This window comes from Pristiophorus japonicus, chromosome 20, assembly GCF_044704955.1.
Source record: "Pristiophorus japonicus isolate sPriJap1 chromosome 20, sPriJap1.hap1, whole genome shotgun sequence".
Lineage (NCBI taxonomy): Eukaryota > Metazoa > Chordata > Chondrichthyes > Pristiophoridae > Pristiophorus > Pristiophorus japonicus.
Genome location: NC_091996.1, coordinates 9,357,347 through 9,382,525, shown reverse-complemented (window position 1 = coordinate 9,382,525; position 25,179 = coordinate 9,357,347). Strand labels below are relative to the sequence as shown.

The 25,179-nt window shown below is 44.5% G+C and overlaps 1 protein-coding gene across 2 annotated transcripts in view; it reads left to right on the top strand.

The window, feature by feature from the left end:
* Positions 1 to 21,720, top strand: part of c20h9orf78 (chromosome 20 C9orf78 homolog) — a 35,292-nt gene extending 13,572 nt beyond the window's left edge. The window contains exons 4-10 of one of the 2 annotated variants that reach the window (XM_070863353.1): positions 1,789 to 1,859; positions 3,403 to 3,483; positions 5,692 to 5,889; positions 9,686 to 9,822; positions 15,589 to 15,687; positions 20,525 to 20,542; positions 20,875 to 21,720. In XM_070863353.1, coding sequence (XP_070719454.1) covers positions 1,789 to 1,859; positions 3,403 to 3,483; positions 5,692 to 5,889; positions 9,686 to 9,822; positions 15,589 to 15,687; positions 20,525 to 20,542; positions 20,875 to 20,966 — 696 coding nt within the window. In that variant the 3' untranslated portion in view covers positions 20,967 to 21,720. The remainder of the gene's footprint in view (positions 1 to 1,788; positions 1,860 to 3,402; positions 3,484 to 5,691; positions 5,890 to 9,685; positions 9,823 to 15,588; positions 15,688 to 20,524; positions 20,543 to 20,874) is intronic. The other variant, XM_070863354.1, reaches the window with a different exon arrangement.
* Positions 21,721 to 25,179: the final 3,459 nt, after the last annotated feature.

Below are 25,179 nucleotides of genomic sequence, written 5' to 3'. Positions count from 1 at the left end.
CGAGGATCCACATTGATTTTTGCAGGCCCTTTCCTGGGAAAGATGTTTTTTGTTGTGGTGGATGCATATTCAAAGTGGATAGTGTATTATGTCATCCAGTACGTCTACTGCTACTATTGAGAGCCTGCATGTCATGTTTGCCTAACATTGTTGTGAGCGACAATGGATCTTGCTTCACAAGTCTGGAGTTTCAGGAGTTCATGAAATTCAATGGTATTAAACATGTGAGGTCAGCCCCATTCAAACCTGCTTCTAATGGTCAAGCAGAGCGTGCTGTTCAAACGATCAAGCAGAGTATGAAACGTGTAACTCGGGGTTCACTGCAGACTCGCTTGTCCTGTATACTGCTCAGTTACAGGACCAGACTTCATACGCTGACTGGGGTCTCCCCTGCTGAGTTACTGATGAAGAGAAGTCTCAAGACCAATTTGAATGATTGTGTTGAAAACAGACGTCAAAGTCAGTAAGGGTATCATGATCATGCTGCTGTGTTACGTGATGTTTATTTACTGAACTATGGTCAAGGTCCAAAGTGGATCACCAGTACTGTTACAGCCAAGGAGGGTAACAGAGTGTTTATTGTCGTGCTCAAGAATGGGCAAACATGCAGGAAACATGTTGATCAGATAAAACTGTGGCACACGGATAAACTGGAACCGTTTGAGGAAGATGCAGTCAGTGACCAACCAACCAGTGTTCATTCATCAGAGGACTTTGCTGTCATTATTGAAACTGGACCTCCAGTCCCTGATGTGGTCATTACCACTCCCTTCAGATCGGTTACTCAGCCTTCAGTCACAACTGACTCAAAACGCTCGCCGAGAACTGAAGTTGAACTGAGACGATCAACGCATGAGTGGAAAGTCCCAGACCGTCTTAATTTGTAAAAAGACTGATAAGATCTTGAAAGGGGATGTTATGTATTTATGCTTGGGGTCACCAGACACCAGGGGGCGCCACTATCTGAGGTCATCGGGCTGTACGCACGCGCGTGCGCAGTCACTAGTATTTAAATGCGGGTACCATGTCACCTGGGTTACTTTTGGGCGCAAATAATGTTGGATCAGGTTTACACCTGAGGCAGTTTACAGTAACCAGTCTTTTGAGTCATTACATTCATTACAGGCATGTATATGGAGTTAGATTGCAGATCAGCCATGATCTCATTGAATGGCAGAACAGGCCCGAGGGGCTGAATGGCCTCCTGTTCCTATGCAATTTGAAACACTCATATTATGTATTCTGGTTGAGTCTAATGATACTGGCTAGGCCTGTGTGGCTGAGTGGGAGGTTCAATCACGATCGCTCTTCCCCCTAGTTGTAAGTCACACTCAGTTGCTTGTACAACTGGCGAAGGGCAAGCCTAAAGTTTAACAGCTGCTCCTGAGTTTTTCTATTGAGCAGGTGGATGACTTTTCAATGCGCAAAAGCACAGAAGTGGTGGATGGGTTTCTTAAAGCCACTTTGCCTTTTCCAACTCTTGCTTCCAGACTCTACTCAAAATATAATTCTTCAACCACGCCTGTAGTTTCCCACCCATTGTCTTCTCCCTCTTGTAAAGTACCGAGATGACATTCTACATGAGCGGTGCTGTATAAATGCAGGTTGTTAAGTCACTGTGTGATTGGGACAATGTGACCCTGAGCTGGGAGTTTTTGTTTGTCCACTTTGTCGAGTTGTTATATATATATATATATATATATATAAATATCTATATAAAAATGTACATTTTTTTTTTGGTTGGAAATCCACTTAAAAACTCTCAGCATATTTTTTTGTTGCACATAGGATGACCCGTTCAAACTGACTACTGGCGGTATGATCGACATGAAGCTGATAAAGGACAGAAAGCGGGAAAGGTAGGGAATCAGAAAAGTAACACAATCTGCCATTTGATTAATGTTATTATTTCATAGAATCAGAAGTAGGCCATTTGGCCCATTGTGCCTGTGTCGGCCCTTTTGAAAGACCTGTCCTTCAGGCCCAACTTAAAGCGGAATTAATGTCTGTTGTAGCTTTCAAGAATACAAAATGGCAGTCACACAGCTACTTTGTGACATTTAATCCAGGGTGGACTCCCATGGTTTCTGTGGTATTAAAGTACATGTCGTTTTGTTTTCTCTTGTCTATTGATGGCCCATAGGAGAAGGAAACGTGTGTGGGGGCGGGGGGAGGGGAGGAATAGAATAGCGCGCTCAAAAGTTTTATGTTTGAATTACATCTGAGACAAAGATGTAAGCACATATCTTGAACTATTCTCCTCCCTCTGTCTTTCACCAACCAGAGACCAGGGAAAGTTACCAGGCTTCTTTTTTCTCCCTACCCCACACACCGTGCCACTTTGAAATCAACTGGTGTAAGGTAGGTGGGAATAACTTGGGGGTGACTCTCATAAGAACATATAAATAGGAGCAGGAGTAGACCATTTGGCCCCTCGAGCCTGCTCCGCCATTCAATAAGATAATGGCTGATCTGATCTTGGTCGCAACTCTACTTCCCAGCCCTCTCTCCCTCCACCTGGTGTCGTATCAAATGCCTGCGATCCTTGCGCCTGTGCTATTGAGGTGCGGACATGCCACCGCAGCCCTCGAGCAGGTCTGGCAGAATAATGATTAGCCCGGTGTCCTATCTGACCCCGAAATGAGCTTTCGACCACATATCCACAGCATCACTAAGACCGCCTATTTCCAACTCCGTAACATCGCCCGTCTCTGCCCTTGCTTCAGCATATCCACTGCTCAAGCCCTCATCCATGCCTTTTGTTACCTCTCGACTTGACTATTCCAATGCACTCCTGGCTGGCCTTCCACATTCTACTCTACGTAAACTAGAGGTGCCCCGTGTCCTAACTCGCACCAAGTTCCACTCCCATCACCCCTGTGCTCGCTGACCTACATTGGCTTCCGATTAAACAACGCCTTGATTTCATAATTCTCATCCTTATTTTCAAATCCCTCCATGGCCTCGCCCCCCCCCCCAATTTCTGTAATCTCCAATCCCACAATCCCCCCAAGATGTCTCTGCTCCTCTAATTTTGCCCTCTTGAGCATCCCTGATTATAATCGCTCAACCATTGGTGGCTGTCCCTTCTGTTGCCTTGGGCCCCCAGTTCTGGAACTCCCTGCCAAAACCTCGCCATCTCGCTACCTCTTTTTCCTCCTCCAAAATGCTCCTTGAAACCTACCTCTTTGACCAAGCTTTTGGTCACCTGCGCTAATTTCTACTTGTGAGGCTCGGTGTCAAATTTTTTTATCTCCCAATACTCCCATGAAGCGCCTTGGGACGTTTCACTACGTTAAAGGCGCTATATAAATACAAGTTGTTGGTAACGCACTCGTGGGTCTGAACCTGTTGTCCCTAGAAGCTGACTGAAGAATTGAACGTGTTTTTTTTCTCTTGCAGGATCGAAGAGGAAGAAACAGACTTGAACTTGGGCACGTCGTTTTCCGTGGAGACAAACCGGCGCGACGAGGATGCTGACATGTACGTCTCGACCTTGCGTCGCACTGCTTCGGAATGGGAGCATGACCTGCTTCTGTTTTCTCCTTGTTTTGCTATCAGATTTAATTGCGTGCATTGTCTCACGAGACAGGTCACCATTCTAGTGATCTGCTATGCCCACAAACCTGACGGGCAGATAATCTTATCTGTGAGCAGTTGCTTCTGAGTCAGGAGGTTGTAGGTTCAAGTCCCAGTCCAGGGACTTGAGCGCATAAATCTAGGCTGACCAGTGCAGTTCTGAGGGAGTCAGAGATGCCGTCTTTCAGATGAGACGTTAAACTGAGGCCTCGCCTGCCCCCTCCCCATGGCACTATTTTGAAGAGCACGGGAATTCTCCCTGGTGTCCTGGGCCAATATTTAACCAACATAACAAAAACAATTTATCTGGTCATACTCGCATTGCTGTTTGTGGGAGCTTCCTGTGCGCAAATTGGCTGCTGCGTTTCCCACATTACAACGGACTATACTCCAAAAGTAATTCATTGGCTGTAATAACCTGTGGAATTCTCTATCACAGAAAGTTGTTGAGGCCAATTCACTAAATATATTCAAAAAGGAGTTAGATGAAGTCCTTACTACTAGGGGAATCAAGGGGTATGGTGAGAAAGCAGGAATGGGGTACTGAAGTTGCATGTTCAGCCATGAACTCATTGAATGGCGGTGCAGGCTAGAAGGGCCGAATGGCCTACTCCTGCACCTATTTTCTATGTTTCGAAAGCACTTTGAAATGTCAGATGGTTGTGAAAGGTGCTATAGAAATGCAAGTCTTTTTTGTTGACCTGAGATCACCTCTGGCATAAAATTCCTCTCTAGTACAAGGCTCATCTGTTTCGGGAAAAAAGTAACTGGTCAAACTCGGCTATTTGAGGTGTTTTGGTGAACTTTGACTCTTCTATAATGTGTCTTTTTGTTTGAATGAGCAGAAGTTCTGGGGAGGGGGCGGGGCACTTTCCAATCTGATTGTCATTCAAAATTAAAATTGACCTATACCCACTCTACGTGGGGAAATAAATCTGATTGCCAAATGCACTCAAAGTGGTTGTATGTTACACTGCTCTTTAAACTGTGTGGAGCTTTTTCCACTGAGCATCAGCAACGAGAACCACTGTTACAAAACACGATTGGGAAAGGAGTGAAACATTGAAGCAAAAAAAATGATTTAGAACAATAATGCCCAAGGATCACTCTTGTTAAAAATCATAGGCCATTCGGCCCATCGTGCCTGTACCATCTCTATCCAATTACTCCCACTCCTCCTGCTCTTTCCCCTGTTAAAATTTTTCTTTCCAAGTATTTATCCAATTCCCTTCTGAAAGTTACTATTGAAACTGCTTCCACTGCCTTTTCAGGCAGAGCATTCCAGGTCACAACTCGCTGCATTTAAAAAGAAAATTCCCCATCTCTCCCCTCTGGTTCTTGTGCCAATAATCTTAAATCTGAAAGGTGGTTACCGTTGTAATTTTGAACACCTCTATTGAATTTTCTCTTAACCTTCCGTGCTCTAAGTAGTCTCTATGAAGTCTGTCATCTCTGGTACCATTCTAGTAAACCTCCTCTGCACCCTCTCCAAAGCCTTGACATCCTATGTAGCATTAAAAATAACTTGGGACAGATACCTTGCTTGCCATACTCGGTTGCAGCTCAGTGGGGTAGCACACTCGCTAAAACGTTGTGGGTTCAAGTCCCACTCCAGGAACTTGAGCGCATAAATCTCGGCTGACACTCCAGTGCAGTCTTTCTGTTTGTAAAAGATCCCGTGGCACTAATTCAAAGAGGAGCAGGGGAGTTATCCCCGGTGTCCTGGCCAATATTTATCCCTCAAGATTATCTGGTCATCATCACATTGCTGTTTATGGGAGCTTGCTGTGCGAAAATTGGCTGCTGCGTTTCCCACATTACAACAGTGACTACACTCCAAAAGTATTTATTTAATTTGCTGTAAAGTGCTTTATGACGTCCGGTGGTCGTGAAAGGCGCTATAGAAATGCTAGTCTTTTTATTTATGGGATGTCCGTGGGGGTGGGGGGGGGGGGGAGAGAAATTGATTTCCTCCTTGCTTCCCAGCAGCAGTTGTAACACAAGACATGAAGGGACTTGGAAGCTCTTGGCCTGTTGTGAGACTTGTTACGCTGTTTAATGAGCGCCCTCATTCCTCACTGTATTGGAGAGTGACCATTTGTTCCGTGTCAGGATGAAGTACATCGAGACGGAGCTGAAGAGGAGAAAGGGAATCCTGGAGAACGAGGAGCTGAAGACAAAGGTCAAAAACCCAGAGGACCAACTCTACGAACTGCCCGATAACATCAACGTTTCATCCGCCAAACGCACAGAGGAAATGCTATCCAATCAGATGCTGAGTGGCATTCCTGAGGTGGATCTGGGCATTGAGTAAGTGTTTCGTTTATTTTTTAGTTCAACTGTTTAACGCCGTTTGAAGAAACTGAAGCACAGGCAGGATTATACCATTGGAAAAAATCCGGTTACGGTGCTCCCAGTCGCACAGTGCTCTTTATCTGGAGGGCTGTTATATCCCATCGCCCGACACCTTCCAGCAACAATAATCATAGATTGAGTAGAGTGGGCCTATATTCTCTGGAGTTGAGAAGAATGGGAGGTGATCTCATTGAAAATTTTTAGAGGGCTTGACAGGGTAGATGTTTCTCCTGGCTGGGGAGTCTAGAACTAGGGGTCATATCTCAGGATAAGGGATCGGCCATTTAAGGCTGTGATGAGAAGAAATTTCTTCATTCAGAGGGTTGTGAATCTTTGGAATTCTCTACCCTAGAGGGCTGTGGATGCTCAGTCGTTGAGTTTGATTAGGGCAGGGAAAATAGAGTACGAGAGGAAGCTTGCAGGGAACATTAAGACGGACTGCAAAAGCTTCTATAGATATGCAAAGAGAAAAAGGTTAGTAAAGACAAACGTAGGTCCCCTGCAGTCAGATTCAGGGGAAGTCATAACGGGGAACAAAGAAATGGCAGACCAATTGAACAAGTACTTTGGTTCGGTATTCACTAAGGAGGACACAAACAACCTTCCGGATATAAAAGGGGTCAGAGGGTCTAGTGAGAAGGAGGAACTGAGGGAAATCCTTATTAGTCGGGAAATTGTGTTGGGGAAATTGATGGGATTGAAGGCCGATAAATCCCCAGGGCCTGATGGACTGCATCCCAGAGTACTTAAGGAGGTGGCCTTGGAAATAGCAGATGCATTGACAGTCATTTTCCAACATTCCATAGACTCTGGATCAGTTCCTATGGAGTGGAGGGTAGCCAATGTAACCCCACTTTTTAAAAAAGGAGGGAAGAGAGAAAACAGGGAACTATAGACCGGTCAGCCTGACATCGGTAGTGGGTAAAATGATGGAATCAATTATTAAGGATGTCATAGCAGCGCATTTGGAAAGAGGTGACATGATAGGTCCAAGTCAGCATGGATTTGTGAAAGGGAAATCATGCTTGACAAATCTTCTGGAATTTTTTGAGGATGTTTCCAGTAGAGTGGACAAGGGGAAACCAGTTGATGTGGTGTATTTGGACTTTCAGAAGGCTTTCGACAAGGTCCCACACAAGAGATTAATGTGCAAAGTTAAAGCACATGAGATTGGGGGTAGTGTGCTGACGTGGATTGAGAACTGGTTGGCAGACAGGAAGCAAAGAGTAGGAGTAAATGGGTACTTTTCAGAATGGCAGGCAGTGGCTAGTGGGGTACCGCAAGGTTCTGTGCTGGGGCCCCAGCTGTTTACATTGTACATTAATGATTTAAACGATGGGATTAAATATAGTATCTCCAAATTTGCGGATGACACTAAGTTGGGTGGCAGTGTGAGCTGCGAGGAGGATTCTATGAGGCTGCAAAGTGACTTGGATAGGTTAGGTGAGTGGGCAAATGCATGGCAGATGAAGTATAATGTGGATAAATGTGAGGTTATCCACTTTGGTGGTAAAAACAGAGAGACAGACTATTATCTGAATGGTGACAGATTAGGAAAAGGGGAGGTGCAACGAGACCTGGGTGTCATGGTACATCAGTCATTGAAGGTTGGCATGCAGGTACAGCAGGCGGTTAAGAAAGCAAATGGCACGTTGGCATTCATAGCGAGGGGATTTGAGTACAGGGGAAGGGAGGTGTTGCTACAGTTGTATAGGGCCTTGGTGAGGCCACACCTGGAGTATTGTGTACAGTTTTGGTCTCCTAACTTGAGGAAGGACATTCTTGCTATTGAGGGAGTGCAACGAAAGTTCACCAAACTGATTCCCGGGATTGCGGGACTGACATATCAAGAAAGACTGGATCAACTGGGCTTGTATTCACTGGAGTTCAGAAGAATGAGAGGGGATCTCATAGAAATGTTTAAAATTCTGATGGGTTTAGACAGGTTAGATGCAGAAAGTATGTTCCCAATGTTGGGGAAGTCCAGAACCAGGGGTCACAGTCTAAGGATAAGTGGTAAGCCATTTAGGACCGAGATGAGGAGAAACTTCTTCACCCAGAGAGTGGTGAACCTGTGGAATTCTCTACCACAGAAAGTTGTTGAGGCCAATTCACTAAATATATTCAAAAAGGAGTTAGATGTAGTCCTTACTACTAGGGGGATCAAGGGGTATGGCGAGAAAGCAGGAAGGGGGTACTGAAGTTGCATGTTCAGCCATGAACTCATTGAATGGTGGTGCAGGCTAGAAGGGCCGAATGGCCTACTGCACCTATTTTCTATGTTTCTATATTCAAGGCTGAGATCGATAGATTCTTGGGCACTAAGGGAATGAAGGGATAGGGTGGGATAGTGGAGTTGAGGTAAGAGATCAGCCTTGATCTTATTGAATGGTGGAGCAGGCTTGAGGGGCCCAATGGCTGCCTCCTAATTCTTATTCTCTTCTAACAATAATTGCAAACTTTACAATTTCTCTTGCTTTCAATTTCTCTGGCTTTATCCAGAAAGTTGCAAAAAGACGGTGCAATTTCAGTAATGATAAACATATCCTGTGATGTATGTGAAAATTTACAGGTTGTATACAGTGACACCATAAGTCCTGGTCAGAATGGGGATGATTGGGTAATTCCCCCATCAGTCATGCCTGCTGTCAGTGACTGGGATTGATTTTACACACAATTTGTATTATGTAACTATCCTCCACTCACTGCTCTGTGCTGGAGAAATAATCAAGACGCTCTTCTGTAGTTTTGGTCGTGAGTTCTGTTTAAATAGACTGTTTGCTGAAAGTTCTGCCTCAAACTCACTGGCTGACACAGGTGTCATTACTCACTTTTTGAATTTAATATTCAGACTCCGTGCATTTTGGTACTGGAGTTCCGACAGCCTGCCACTCGACCTTTTGAGACTCCTTGTACACTTTGTTACAGAGCAACAAATCCCCAGTTTTCAGGCAGGCGTAGATGACTGGTTCACCTACTTGACCCACAAGATCACCGTGGCGCATTTCTAAATCTTATTTACCCTGAATTCTAGTTGCTGACAGGAAACTGTCCCGTCCCTTTTTGAACCAGTCATAGTTCCTTGTTCTACCACCCTTACAGATAGCCTGTTCCATACATTGATTGCCATTTGACTGCAAAATTCTTGCCTGAATTATCCACTTTTGTCATGCTTAATTTGAATTGTGGCCCCCTGATCTTGAATTCGGTGTTCTGCAGAGAGAAAAAGATTTTGAATCCACTTTCACCAAACCCCTCAGTCTTTAAATACTTGTATCGAATTACCCTCAAGTCTTCTATTTCCAAGAGAGAAAAGACTTTAAGGAACCAGTGATGTTTATTTCTAGTGACATCAGCATCATTGCATAATAAGAACGCAAGAAATGGGAGCAGGAGCAAGCCCTACGGCACCTCGAGCCTGCTCCATCATTCAGTAAGATCATGGCTGATCTTTGACCTTAATTCCACTTGCCTGCACTGTCCCTTCAAGGAATCATTGATGTTTGATTCTAGTTATATCAGCATAGTGCAGCACAGGAGGCCTTTCGGCCCTTTGAAAGAGCAGTCCAATTTACCAGCTCTTTCCCTATAGCCCTGCAAATGTTTCCACTTCAAGTATTTATCCACTTCCCTTTTGAAAGTTATGAATTGTATCTGCTTCCACCGCCCTGTCCAGTTCATAACTCACTGTGGGGGGGAAAAAAAATTCCTCATGTTGCCATTGACTGCACTTTTTTTTTCCAATTCTCAGTGCAAAAATAAAGAACATTATCAGCACTGAAGAGGCAAAAGCCCAGCTCCTGGCAGAACAACGCAACAAGAAGAAGGATAACGGCACCTCCTTCGTACCCACCAACATCGCCGTCAATTACGTTCAGCACAACCGATGTAAGTATCGACACGTCTCCAATATCAATCTTTATTGGTGCTGCAGTTTCAGGGGCATGGTTTGCCTTGTGTAACTGTGTCCCGGATGAGCAGGCAGCTTCAACTTAGACCCAAAGGGTAGATACAGAGAGGATGTTTCCTCTCGTGGGGGAATCTAGAACTAGGGGAGCTTAGTTTCAGAATAAGGGGTCACCCATTTAAGACGGAGAGGAGGAGGAATTTCTTCTTTCCAGAGGGTTGTAAATCTTGGAATTCTTTGCCCCAGAGAGCTGTGGAGGCTGGGTCATTGAATATATTTAAGATTGAGATAGATAGATTTTTGAGCGATAAGGGAGTAAAGGGTTATGGGGAGCGGGCAGGGAAGTGGAACTGAGCCCATGATCAGATCAGCCATGATCTTGTTAAATGGTGGGGCAGACTCGAGGGGCCAAATGGCCAACTCCTGCTCCTATTTCTTATGTTCTAACACACAGGCAAAATACTGCAAAGGCTGGAAATCTGACAAAACCAAATAATGCTGGTAAACACTCAGCCAGTCAGGCAGCATCTGTGGAGAGAGAAACAGAGTTAGTGTTTCCGGACTGTGACCTTTCGTCAGAACTGGAAAAATTTAGAGGTTCAATAGTTTTTAAAGAGTGCAGAGCCAGGGATAAGGGGAGAGAGCAATGGAGAAGGTTCTGTGATAGTGTGGAGGGCAGGAGCGACAAAAGGGAGGATGGTGCAAGGCCAAAGGGGGCGGTTTGAATCGTGGCTTTGACCAGCATTGTCAAGCGTTGCCATAGGAACAAGCTTTTTCCCCTTCTCGGGTTGTCCGAGGAAAGGGAGACATTTTGTCAATTCAAGTCACTGGGCGGCAGGAATCTGGCAAGGGCGTCTGATGGTGAATTTACCATGGAGCTCCATTGAAAGGAATCAAATCACGATGTGGTCACGGCGGGACTGTCCCGATCCCCATTGCAGTACTCAATGGTTTTGATCTGGAAGAACGGAAGGGGCAGCATTGGATCTCAATTTGTTAATTCTGACAAACGGTGGACTTATGGTGTGTAACTATAAATAAAAGGCAGGTTTACAGCCCAGTGTTGTCGCATTGTCTTAGTTGGTAACTTAGAGGACTGTGGGTTCAAGCCCTGCTACTGGATTTAAGCAACTAACTTGGCGGAGACTGCTGTAGACGTTTCTATTAGGGGAATCAAGGGGTATGGTGAGAAAGCAGGAATGGGGTACTGAAGTTGCATGTTCAGCCATGAACTCATTGAATGGCGGTGCAGGCTAGAAGGGCCGAATGGCCTACTCCTGCACCTATTTTCTATGTTTTCTATGTTTCTAGACTGCAGGAAGATATCAATGAACCAGTCAGAACAGTGGCAAATGGAATTCAATCTGGAGAAGTGTGAGGTAATGCATTTGGGAAGGGCTAACAAGGCAAGGGAATACACATTAAATGGTAGGACATTGAGAAGTGTAGAGGAACAAAGGGACCTTGAAGTCATGTCCACAGATCCTTGAGGTAGCAGGCCAGGTAGATTAGGTAGTTAAGAAGGCACACGGAATACTTGCCTTCATTAACCGAGGCATAGAATACCAGAGCAGGGAGGTTATGCTTGAACTGTATAAAACACAAGTTAGGCCGCAGCTAGCGTACTGTGTGCAGTTCTGGTCACCAAATTACAGGAAAGATGTGATTGCACTGGAGAGGGTACAGAGGAGATTTAAGAGGATGTTGTCTGGACTGGAGAAATTTAGCTGTGAGGAAAAATTGGATAGGCTGGGTTTGTTTTCTTTGGAACAGAGAAGGCTGAGGGAAGACCTTATTGAGGTGTATAAAATTGAGAGGCCTATTATAGAATGGATAGGACCTATTTCCCTTAGCAGAGGGGTCAACAACTGAGGGGCATAGATTTAAAGTACAGGCAACTCCCGATTATCCGGGTCCCTCGGGGATTGGGCTATGCCGGGTAAACGATTTTTCCATTGGAACGAGTTGACATTACAGTTAATGCTTACAGTACTGCAGGTGTGCTCTAACCAATAGCTGTAGTATATCTTCTAATCGTTGAATTCTAGTCCTCTTGTTGATTACTTCCTGTAACTGTTCGTGGCATTTTAATAAATTGAGAGGCAGTGGAACTGCGTGGGAGCAGCAGCGGGAGCTGAGGTAAGGCAGAGCGCTTAAAAGCAAGGCTCAACAGGCAACATTCGAAAGGAACATCAGAGTTTCAAAGTGACGTCACACACACGGAATTTTAAATGCCGTTACAACGGTTTCCCGTTGCATCCGTGTGCGGATAATCGAGAGTTGCCTGTAATTGGTACGAGGTTTAGAGGGCATTTGAGGAGAATTGTTTTCACCCAGAGGGTGGTGGGGGTCTGGAACTCACTGCCTGAAAGGGTGGTAGAGGCAGAAATCCTCACCGCATTTAAAAAAGTACTTGGATGTGCACTTGAAGTGCCGTAACTTAGAGGGCTACGGACCGAGAGCTGAAAAGTGGGATTAGGCTGGTTAGCTGTTTGTCGGCCGGCGCGGACACAATGGGCCGAAATGGCTTCCTTCCGTGCTGTAAATTTCTCTGAGACTCCAGTGCAAAGCTGGAGTAGTGCTGCATTATCAGTGGCACCGTCCTTCAGGTGAGCAGAACGGTAGTATTGTGGTTATTTTGCAGGACTGGTAATCCAGAGGCCTGGACTAATGATCCAGAGAAGTGACTTCAAATTCCAGCCTTTGCATAGTCTACTTCTGGATTCAAAGCTGTCCCTTGGAAGAATAAAACTTTACTTGTTCTCTTGGCTATTGCAAACTGAATACACAATCGGTAGAGAGGGAGGGTATGGCGTTTATCCCATTCCTTTTCTTTGAGATTTTCTTTTTGACCGTTGATTCCCCTCTGACCCCAGACGGTGCGAGAGTTATTTTCCTCTCGCGGCACACCCCATTCCTCATGTAGGAGCTGCCTCCACTGCTGACAGACGTCGGGAGCAGTGGCATTCACTGCTGGAATTCTTTGAGGATGTAACGAACAGGGTGGATAAAGGGGAACCAGTGGATGTGGTGTATTTGGACTTCCAGAAGGCATTTGACAAGGTGCCACATAAAAGGGTACTGCACAAGATAAAAGTTCACAGGGTTGAGGTTAATATATTAGCATGGATAGAGGATTGGCTAACTAACAGAAAACAGAGAGTCGGGATAAATGGCTCATTCTCTGGTTGTAACTAGTGGGGTGCTGCAGGGATCAGTGCTGGGACCCCAACTATTTACAATCTATATTAACGACTTGGAAGAAGGGACTGAGTGTAACCTAGCCAAGTTTGCTGACGATACAAAGATGGGAGGAAAAGCAATGTGTGAGGACTCAAAAAATCTGCAAAAGGACAGACAGGCTAAGAGAGTGGGCAAAACTTTGGCAGATGGAGTATAATGTTGGAAAGTGCGAGGGACCCCAGCTATTTACAATATACATCAGTGATTTAGACAAAGGAATTGAGTGTAATATCTCCAAGTTTGCAGATGACACTAAGCTGGGTGGCGGTGTGAGCTGTGAGGAGGATGCTAAGAGGCTGCAAGGTGACTTGGACAGGTTAGGTGAGTAGGCAAATGCATGGCAGATGCAGTATAATGTGGATAAATGTGAGGTTATCCACTTTGGTGGCAAAAACATGAAGGCAGAATATTATCTGAATGGTGACAGATTAGGAAAAGGGGAGGTGCAACGAGACCTGGGTGTCATGGTACATCAGTCATTGAAAGTTGGCATGCAGGTACAGCAGGTGGTGAAGAAGGCAACTGGCATGTTGGCCTTCATAGCTAGGGGTTTTGAGTATAGGAGCAGAGAGGTCTTATTGCAGTTGTACAAGGCCTTGGTGAGGCCTCACCTGGAATATTGTGTTCAGTTTTGCTCTCCTAATCTGAGGAAGGACGTTCTTGCTATTGAGGGAGTACAGCGAAGGTTCACCAGACTGATTCCCGGGATGGCAGGACTGACATATTAGGAGAGACTGGATTGACTGGGCCTGTATTCATTGGAGTTTTGAAGAATGAGAGGGCATCTCATAGAAACAAATAAAATTCTGACGGGACTAGACAGGTTAGATGCAGGAAGTATGTTCCCGATGTTGGGGAAGTCCAGAACCAGGGGTCACAGTCTAAGAATAAGGGGTAAGTTATTTAGGACCAAGATGAGGAGAAACTTCTTCACTCAGAGTTGTTAACCTGTGGAATTCTCTACCGCAGAGAGTTGTTGATGCCAGCTCGTTAGATATATTCAAGAAGGAGTTAGATATGGCCCTTATGGCTAAAGGGATCAAGGGGTATGGAGAGAAAGTAGGAAAGGGGTACTGAGGTGAATGATCAGCCATGATCTTATTGAATGGTGGTGCAGGCTCGAAGGGCCGAATGGCCTACTCCTGCACCTACTTTCTATGTTTCCATGTTTCTAGGTCATGCACTTTGGCAGAAAAAAAATCAAAGAGCAAGTTATTATTTAAATGGAGAAAGATTGCAAAGTGCTGCAGTACAGCGGGACCTAGGGTACTTGTGTATGAAACACAAAAGATAGTATGCAAGTACAGCACGTGATCAGGAAGGCCAATAGAATCTTGGCCTTTATTGCAAAGGGGATGGAGTATAAAAGCAGGGAAGTCTTGCAACAGCTATACAGGGTATTGGTGAGGCCACACCTGGAATACTGCGTGCAGTTTTGGTTTCTATATTTACAAAAGTATATACTTGCTTTGGAGGCAGTTCAGAGAAGGTTCACTTGATTGATTCTGGAGATGAGGGGGTTGACTTATGAGGAAAGGTTGAGTAGGTTGGGCCTCTACACATTGGAATTCAGAAGAATGAGAGGTGATCTTATCGAAACGTATAAGATTATGCGGAGACTTGACAAGGTGGATGCAGAGAGGATGTTTCCACTGATGGAGTTGAGAACTAGAGGGCATGATCTTAGAATAAGGGGCTGCCCATTTAAACCTGAGATGAGGAGAAATTTCTTCTCAGAGAGTTGTAATTTTGTGTTATTCGCTGCCTCAGAGTTGTGGAAGCTGGGACATTGAATAAATTTAAGACAGAAATAGACAATAAAGGGATAAGAGGTTATGGGGAGCGGGCGGGGAGGTGGAGCTGAGTCCATAATCAGATCAGCCATGATTTTATTGAATGCCGAAGCAGGCTCGAGGGACCGTATGTTCCTATTTCTTATGTTCTTATAGTGGCCATGTCATGGGACCAGTAATCCAGAGACCTGGACTAATGATCCGGAGACACGAGTTCAAATCCCACCACGGCAGCTGGGGAATTTAATTTCAGTTAATTAAATAAATCTGGAATACAAAGCTAGTATCAGTAATGGTGACCATGAAACTATCGGATTGTTGTTTTTAAAAAAAAACAACCATCTGGTTCACTCATGTCTTTTAGGGAAAGAAATCTGTCGCCCTTACCCGGTCTGGCCTATATGTGACTGCAGACCCACAGCAATGCGGTTGACTCTTAACTGCCCTCTGAAATGGCCTAGCGAGCCACACAGTTGTCACGGAGCAATTACGAATATGCAATAAACATCTGCTTTGCCTGCGATGCTCACATCCCGTGCATGAATGTTTTGAAAAATGTGCGCTTTCACACACCTGTCAGCAATAGAGGCCAGCTTCTACTTCCCTAAAGCGCAGTAGTTTTTAAAAATATATAATTCAGAAGGCTTTGAAATAAGTGGCGACGGAGTCCTGGGTACATGTTTCCCATTGCTATTGTGTTCTCTATTGTAGTCTACCGCGAGGAATTGCACGCACCTGCAAAACGCAATAAAGAGGAGGCCAAGCCTCGGCCCCTGAGAGTGGGAGACACCGATAAACCTGAACCTGAACGTAAGTAGAGAATGTGAGCGTTTCATTGTCAATCTTAGTCAGGCAATGGACCGCGCCAATAAAGTTAAAAAATTCAAACTGCTGTTTGCAGATTAAAACTGGTAGTTTCCTAACTTCAATTCCACTTCATTCGGAGGGTGGTTATCCAGGACAGCCATTATTCCCCGCGCGGAGGGTTCCTGTTCTGAGCCAGGCTGTCCAAGGGAGACCGCACGGGAAGCCTAGCTGGTTCTACAGAACAAAGATCTGATTACCCGTTGGCCTATACTGGTCTTGCACACCACCTATCTGGGTAGAGAGCAGCATTAACAGAGGGGAAGGAGAAGGACCCATACGAACAGGAGGAGGCCATTCAGCCGCTCGAACCTGTTCCGTCATTCAGTCAGATCATGGCTGATCTGTACTTCAACTCCATTTATACCCGCCTTTGATCCAAATTCCTTGATTTCCTTACCCAAGTAAAATATATCGATCTCAATCTTAAATTTGAATTGACCCAGCAACCACAGCATTCTGGGGTGGGGGGAGGAGGAGGAGAGAGTTTCAGATTTGATACCTTTATTGTTCTTCCTGATTTCAGTCCTAAATGGTCTATCTCTCAATTTAAAATTTTGCCCCTTGTTCTGGGTTCTCCCTCACCAGAGGAAATAGTTTCTCTCTATTGACTCCCTTCATCATTTTAAACACCTTAATTAGATCACCCCTCAACCTTCTAAACACAAGCCAAGTTTAAGGTGGAGATAGACAGATATTTGAACGTTGAAGGAGTAAAGGGTTATGGTGAGCGGGCAGGGAAGTGGAGCTGAGTCCATGATCGGATCAGCCAAGATGGTATTAAATGGTGGAGCAGGCTCGAGGGGCCATATGGCCTACTCCTATTTCATATGTTCTTATGTTCAGTCCTTTCAAGCAATGCAATTGTTATGTGGACAACTTGGTGCCAAATCCACCCGATTTTAAATGTAAATCCAAATCAAAATTGCAGGTCGTGTGGCTGTTCAGGAGTTACTTACTTGACATATTAAGAAAGACTGGATCAACTGGGCTTGTATTCACTGGAGTTCAGAAGAATGAGAGGGGATCTCATTGAAACATTTAAAATTCTGACAGGTTTAGACAGGTTAGATGGAGGAAGAATGTTCCCAATGTTGGGGAAGTTCAGAACCAGGGGTCACAGTCTAAGGATAAGGAGTAAGCCATTTAGGACCGAGATGAGGAGAAACTTCTTCACCCAGAGAGTGGTGAACCTGTGGAATTCTCTACCACAGAAAGTTGTTGAGGCCAATTCACTAAATATATTCAAAAAGGAGTTAGATGTAGTCCTTACTACTAGGGGGATCAAGGGGTATGGCGAGAAAGCAGGAATGGGGTACTGAAGTTGCATGTTCAGCCATGAACTCATTGAATGGCGGTGCAGGCTAGAAGGGCCGAATGGCCGACTCCTGCACCTATTTTCTATGTTTCTATGTTATGCACCCTGTCCTTATAATTTAATCCTTTGAGCCACGGTACCATTCTGGTGAATCTGCACAGCACCCAATCCAAGGGCAAGGTATCCTTCCTGAGGTGCAGTGCCAAAAACTGAACACAGCACTCCAAATGGGGTCTGACCAAGGTTGTTATGAAGCATCACTTCTTCCCCTGTGTATTCCAACCCATTTGAGATAAAGGCCAACATTCCATGAGCCTTTCTGATTACTTTAGTGCCTGTGCACAAGCTTTTAGTGATTTCTGTACCGTTGCTTCTCCAGTTACTAGTCACTCGCTATTAAGAAAATATTCCGATTTTGTGTTTCTTGGATCCAAAGTGGATGGCCTCTCACTTCTCCAGGTTGAACTCCCACTTGCCACAGTTTTCCCCATTCACTTTATCTGCCTTTGCAACTTTTTGCTCCCTCAACACAACTTACTGTGCCATCTAACTTAATGCCATGTGCAAACTTGGACATACATCCCTCTCTTCCTTCACCCAAGTCAGTACTATACATGGTGAAAGGTTGAGGCCCCAGTAAAGATCCCCACTTACATCAATCCGTACATTCCCTATATCCCTACTCTGTCTCCTGCCACCCAACCAAGAACTAGCCAACCTCCTAAGTTCACCTCCAATTCCATGCACTTTCACAATAATCTTATGCAAAACATTATATAAAGCTTTCTCGAAGTCCATATAGACAATACCCATAGACACTCCCCTTTCCACCATGTCAGTGAGCTCCTCAGAAAATTCAACTAGATTAGTCAGGTATACTTTCTGCCCATCACTATTCCATGCTGACTCTGCTCAGCTCATACTTGTCCAAGTGCTCAGTTACTCTGGCCCTGTAACCTCTCCACAACTGATAAACTGACAGGCCTGTAGTTTCCTTGTTTCTCCCTTCCTTTTTCACCCAGAGAGTTGTGAACCTGTGGAATTCTCTGCACAGAAAGTTGTTGAGTCCAGTTCGTTGGACATATTCAAAAGGGAGTTAGATGAGGCCCTTATGGCTAAAGGGATCAGGGGGTATGAAGAGAAGGCTGGGGTTAGAGTACTGAGGTTGAATGATCAGCCATGATCATATTGAATGGCGGTGCAGGCTCGAAGGGCTGAATGGCCTGCTCCTGCATCTATTTTCTATGTTTCTTAAATAAAGGAGTGACGTTTATAGTTTTCCAATCCGCACACAATTTCCAATCTAGAGCTTTAAAATGTGATAACCAACGCACTTGCAATTTCCTCACCTATTTTAATACCCTGGGGTGGAAACCATCAGGTCTTGCAGATTTACCTATCTTGAGTCCCATTATTTTCTTCATTGCCATTTTCTTTCTTGTATTAAATCTACTACATTTCTCCACTCGACTTATTTTAAACCTTGACTTATTTTAACTATCACTGGTATCTTCTCCTCTTCCTCCAGTGAAAACTATACTAAGTACTAATTGTTCATTATAGGTTTGCCTGCATCTGTCTTTAATGGGCCCACATTTCCCCCTTCCCACACTCTCAATATATTTATAAAAACATTTACCATTACCTTTGATATCTCTTTCGTATTCCCATTTTTCCACCTCTCATTACTTTCCTTGCATCCCTTTGTTGCTTGTTATAGCTTCCCCCAGTCCACTGGATTTCCACTTTTCCTTGCATAGGCCTAAGCTTATTTTAGCTTGATAGTCTCTTACCTCATTTGTTGACCATGTTTGCTTAACGACCAGAAGTGGATACTTTGCCTTTTAGGGCTGTGTACTAATTTTGTATCGTACCAAATGCTTCTTTGAATACTTCCCACGGTAGGTTTACTAATTTAAGAACATAAGAAATAGGAAGAGGAGTAGGCCATACGGCCCCTCGAGCCTGCTCCGCCATTCCGTAAGATCATGGCTGATCTGATCATGGACTCAGCTCCACTTCCCTGCCCGTTCCCCATAACCCCCTATCGTTTAAGAAACTGTCTATTTCTGTCTTAAATTTATTCAGTGTCCCAGCTTCCACAGCTCTCTGAAGCAGCAAATTTCACAGATTTACAAAATAAATTTCTCCTCATCTCTGTTTTAAATGGGCGACCCCTTATGCTAAGATCATACCCGCTAGTTCTAGTCTCCCTCCCCCATCAGTGAAAACATCCTCTCAGCATCCACCTTGTCAAGCCCTCATAATCTTACACGTTTCGATAAGATCACCTCTCATTCTTCTGAATTCCAATGAGTAGTGGCCCAACCTATTCAACCTTTCCTCATAAGTCAACTCCCTCATCCCCGGAATCAACCTAGTAAACTTCTCTAAACTGCCTCCAAAGCAAGTATATCCTTTCATAAATATGGAAACCAAAACTGCAGGCAGTATTCCAGATGTGGCCTCACCAATACCTTAAATAGCTGTAGCAAGACTTCCCTGCTTTTATTCTCCATCCTCTTTGAAATAAAGGCCAAGATACCATTGGCCTTCCTGATCACTTGCTGTACCTGCATACTATCCTTTTGTGTTTCATGCACAAGTACCCCCAGGTCCTGCTGTACTGTGGCACTTTGTAATCTTTCTCCATTAAATAATAACTTGCTCTTTGATTTTTTTTTTCTGCCAAATGCATGACCTCACACTTTCCAACATTATACTCCATCTGCCAAATTTTTGCCCACTCACTGAGCCTGTCTGTCCTTTTGCAGATTTTTTGTGTCCTCATACATTGCTTTTCCTTCCATCTTTGTATCGTCAACAAACTTGGCTATGTTACACTCAGTCCCTTCTTCCAAGTCGTTAATATAGATTGTAAATAGTTGGGGTCCCAGCACTGATCCCTGCAGCACCCCACTAGTTACTGGTTGCCAACCAAAGAATGAACCATTTATCCCGACACTCTGTTCTCTGTTAGTTAGCCAATCCTCTATCTATGCTAATATATTACCCCCAATCCAGTGAATTTTTATCTTGTGCAGTAACCTTTTATGTGGCACCTTGTCAAATGCCTTCTGGAAGTCCAAATACACTACATCCACTGGTTTACCTTTATCCACCCTGTTCGTTACATCCTTAGAACTCCAGAAAATTTGTCAAACATGACTTCCCCTTCATAAATCCATGCTGACTCTGCCTGACTGAATTTTGCTTTTCCAAATGTCCTGCTACTGCTTCTTTAATAATGGACTCCAACATTTCCCAACCACAGATGTTGGGCTAACTGGTCTATAGTTTCCTGCTTTTTTAAATAGGGGCATTTCATTTGCAGTTTTTCAATCTTTCAGCCCAGTTTGCTGTGGTGAATTTGTATAAAATGAAATATGGAGAAGGGTAATGAACATATTAAAACTGATGAGAAATTGATCAATTCTAATCAGAGCTTTTTCCACATTTAAACAGGAAGTGGCAACATTAAGGGTAAGTGCTACCATATAATGCTTACCAATGGAGATCCCATTTTAAGTTTCTCTTTCTCCCTCTTCCCCCCCCCCCTCCCCCCACCCACCCCCCCAGTTGGTGATCCCCACTGGTTTCTTGTATACATTAACTTGCCGCAGGGACGTGGGTGATGGGGTTAAGGAAATTTCTTCAAAGTTCTTCACTCAATCATTGATCTTTAAAGAGGTGGAATACATAGGCATCAATCATGGGCTAGCTGTATTTTCTGTCTTAAATTCTAATGATGTGCTGCTTTTAAGAGGTTACTGCAGCACAAATATTTAAAAATTTTCTCTTTCTACGTTGTGCAGAATCTCCTCCGAATCGCAAACGCCCTTCCAACGAAAAGGCAACAGATGACTACCATTACGAAAAGTTCAAGAAAATGAGCAGAAGGTACTGATGGGCGGCTCTACGTTTGACGTTAAACGGTGAGAAAATCCAGCTTTTAGTGCATCCTAAACTCCTCGTGTAAAAACAAGACTGACGTCGAGTTTAAAACTGGACTGTAGTTTGACTTTCAGGAACGAACCTATACCGTTCCGTCTTATGTTACGTTCGAGCAGGATCAAAACCTGCCGCACAGGGAAAAGTTCCCTGCTTCACACCATCTTCGAACTGTTTTCATTGCTTTGTGTCTTAGCTGAACGGCAGGTCACAGACTGCAATGGAAAATATAACTTAATTTTTAAAATATACCTTAACAGGGAACAATGAAACGAGGTGCGAGTTTGTCTTGACTGTCCTACTCTGGTTCACGTGCCATGATAGTTTATCACTTTCCACTTCTGAATCCTGTACAAAAGCTGAATTGGAGAAATCTGTGACGATCTTAAAGGGCCGCTGTCACTGGGGTAGCTCTAGTGCTCCCGTTTGTAAATCTGTCAGTGACATTCTCCCAAAAACTGGATTGTGCCACATAGGGGGTTGCCGTGATGCACGGCGACACACTGCCGTTCCAGAACCAAGTAATCTCGTCTCCTAAAATCGGGCTCGATTCCTCTTTCAATTCACTCGCTCATCTTCAAAACTGCCCAATAACTTGCTACAATAATTTCTGTTTGTAAATTAAGTTGAGGATTCATTCTTCTTGATGTCTTGTCTTCTTTGTACTGTAAATGTATCCAAAATAAATTTCTTATTGTTTAATGACTTTATATAAATGCTTTCCTGGTTTATTTTGCGTGGCATTCTATATGCAATTAGTACTGCAGTTAGGAGATCTATATTAGTGATACATAGTGTCAGTTAGTGGCTCAGTGGGTAGCACTCTCGCCTCTGAGTCAGACGGTTGTGGGTTCAAGTCCCACTCCAGGGACTTGAGCACAAAAATTTAGGCAGACACTCCAGTGAAGTGCTCCACTGTCGGGAGGTGCCGTCTTGGATGAGACATTAAACCGAGGACCCGTCTGCTCTCTGTGAACATAACAAAAAAACCCAGATGATTTGGTCATTATCACATGGCTGTTTGTGGGAGCTTGCTGTGTGCAAACTGCCTGCCTCGTTTCCGACATTACAACAATGACTGCACTTGGAAAGTACTTCATTGGTGGTAAAGTGCTTTGAGACATCTGATAGTCGTGAAAGGCGCTAAATAAATCCAAGTTTAAGAACATAAGAAATAGGAACAGGAGTAGGCCATACGGCCCCTCGAGCCTGCTCCGCCATTCAATAAGATCATGGCTGGTCTGATCATGGACTCAGCTCCACTTCCCCGCCCACTCCCCATACCAATGACATAGGTTAAAAAAAGGGATGAGTTCCTACGAAATGAATTTAAGGAGCTAGGAGCTAAATTAAAAAGTAGGACCTCAAAAGTAGTAATCTCTGGATTGCTACCAGTGCCACGTGCTAGTCAGAGTAGGAATCGCAGGATAGCTCAGATGAATACGTGGCTTGAGCAATGGTGCAGCAGGGAGGGATTCAAATTCCTGGGGCATTGGAACCGGTTCTGGGGGAGGTGGGACCAGTACAATCCGGACGGTCTGCACCTGAGCAGAATCGGAACCAATGTCCTCGGGGGAGTGTTTGCTAGTGCTGTTGGGGAGGAGTTAAACTAATATGGCAGGGGGATGGGAACCAATGCAGGAAGATGGAGGGAAACAAAAAGGAGGCAAAAGCAAAAGACAGAAAGGAGATGAGGAAAAGTGGAGGGCAGAGAAACCCAAGGCAAAGACCAAAAAGGGCCACTGTACAGCAAAATTCTAAAAGGACAAAGGGTGTTAAAAAAACAAGCCTGAAGGCTTTGTGTCTTAATGCAAGGAGTATCCGCAATAAGGTGGATGAATTAACTGTGCAAATAGATGTTAACAAATATGATGTGATTGGGATTACGGAGACGTGGCTCCAGGATGAGCAGGGCTGGGAACTCAACATCCAGGGGTATTCAACATTCAGGAAGGATAGAATAAAAGGAAAAGGAGGTGGGGTAGCATTGCTGGTTAAGGAGGAGATTAAGGCAATAGTTAGGAAGGACATTAGCTTGGATGATGTGGAATCTATATGGGTAGAGCTGCAGAACACCAAAGGGCAAAAAACGTTAGTGGGAGTTGTGTACAGACCTCCAAACAGTAGTAGTGATGTTGGGGAGGGCATCAAACAGGAAATTAGGGGTGCGTGCAATAAAGGTGCAGCAGTTATAATGGGTGACTTTAATATGCACATAGATTGGGCTAACCAAACTGGAAGCAATACGGTGGAGGAGGATTTTCTGGAGTGCATAAGGGATGGTTTTTTAGACCAATATGTCGAGGAACCAACTAGGGGGGAGGCCATCTTAGACTGGGTGTTATGTAATGAGAGAGGATTAATTAGCAATCTCGTGCGAGGCCCCTTGGGGAAGAGTGACCATAATATGGTGGAATTCTACATTGGGATGGAGAATGAAACAGTTAATTCAGAGACCATGGTCCAGAACTCAAAGAAGGCTAACTTTGAAGGTATGAGGCGTGAATTGGCTGGGATGGATTGGCGAATGATACTTAAGGGGTTGACTGTGGATGGGCAATGGCAGACATTTAGAGACCGCATGGATGAACTACAACAATTGTACATCCCTGTCTGGCATAGAAATAAAAAAGGGAAGGTGGCTCAACCGTGGCTATCAAGGGAAATCAGGGATAGTATTAAAGCCAAGGAAGTGGCATACAAATTGGCCAGAAATAGCAGCGAACCTGGGGACTGGGAGAAATTTAGAACTCAGCAGAGGAGGACAAAGGGTTTGATTAGGGCAGGGAAAATGGAGTATGAGAAGAAGCTTGCAGGGAACATTAAGACGGATTGCAAAAGTTTCTATAGATATGTAAAGAGAAAAAGGTTAGTAAAGACAAACGTAGGTCCCCTGCAGTCAGAATCAGGGGAAGTCATAACGGGGAACAAAGAAATGGCGGACCAATTGAACAAGTACTTTGGTTCGGTATTCACGAAGGAGGACACGAACAACCTTCCGGTTATAAAAGGGGTCGGGGGGTCTAGTAAGGAGGAGGAACTGAGGGAAATCCTTATTAGCCGGGAAATTGTGTTGGGGAAATTGATGGGATTGAAGGCCGATAAATCCCCAGGGCCTGATGGACTGCATCCCAGAGTACTTAAGGAGGTGGCCTTGGAAATAGTGGATGCGTTGACAGTCATTTTCCAACATTCCATTGACTCTGGATCAGTTCCTATGGAGTGGAGGGTAGCCAATGTAACCCCACTTTTTAAAAAAGGAGGGAGAGAGAAAACAGGGAATTATAGACCGGTCAGCCTGACATCTGTAGTGGGTAAAATTTTGGAATCAATTATTAAGGATGTCATAGCAGTGCATTTGGAAAGAGGTGACATGATAGGTCCAAGTCAGCATGGATTTGTGAAAGGGAAATCATGCTTGACAAATCTTCTGGAATTTTTTGAGGATGAATAAGGGAGAACCAGTTGATGTGGTATATTTGGACTTTCAGAAGGCGTTCGACAAGGTCCCACACAAGAGATTGATGTGCAAAGTTAGAGCACATGGGATTGGGGGTCGTGTACTGACATGGATTGAGAACTGGTTGTCAGACAGGAAGCAAAGAGTAGGAGTAAATGGGTACTTTTCAGAATGGCAGGCAGTGACTAGTGTGGTACCGCAAGGTTCTGTGCTGGGGCCCCAGCTGTTTACACTGTACATTAATGATTTAGATGAGGGGATTAAATGTAGTAGCTCCAAATTTGCGGATGACACTAAGTTGGGTGGCAGTGTGAGCTGCGAGGAGGATGCTGTGAGGCTGCAGAGCGACTTGGATAGGTTAGGTGAGTGGGCAAATGCATGGCAGATGAAGTATAATGTGGATAAATGTGAGGTTATCCACTTTGGTGGTAAAAACAGAGAGACAGACTATTATCTGAATGGTGACAGATAAGGAAAAGGGGAGGTGCAAAGAGACCTGGGTGTCATGGTACATCAGTCATTGAAGGTTGGCATGCAGGTGCAGCAGGCGGTTAAGAAAGCAAATGGCATGTTGGCCTTCATAGCAAGGGGATTTGAGTACAGGGGCAGGGAGGTGTTGCTACAGTTGTACAGGGCATTGGTGAGGCCACACCTGGAGTATTGTGTACAGTTTTTGTCTCCTAACCTGAGGAAGGACATTCTTGCTATT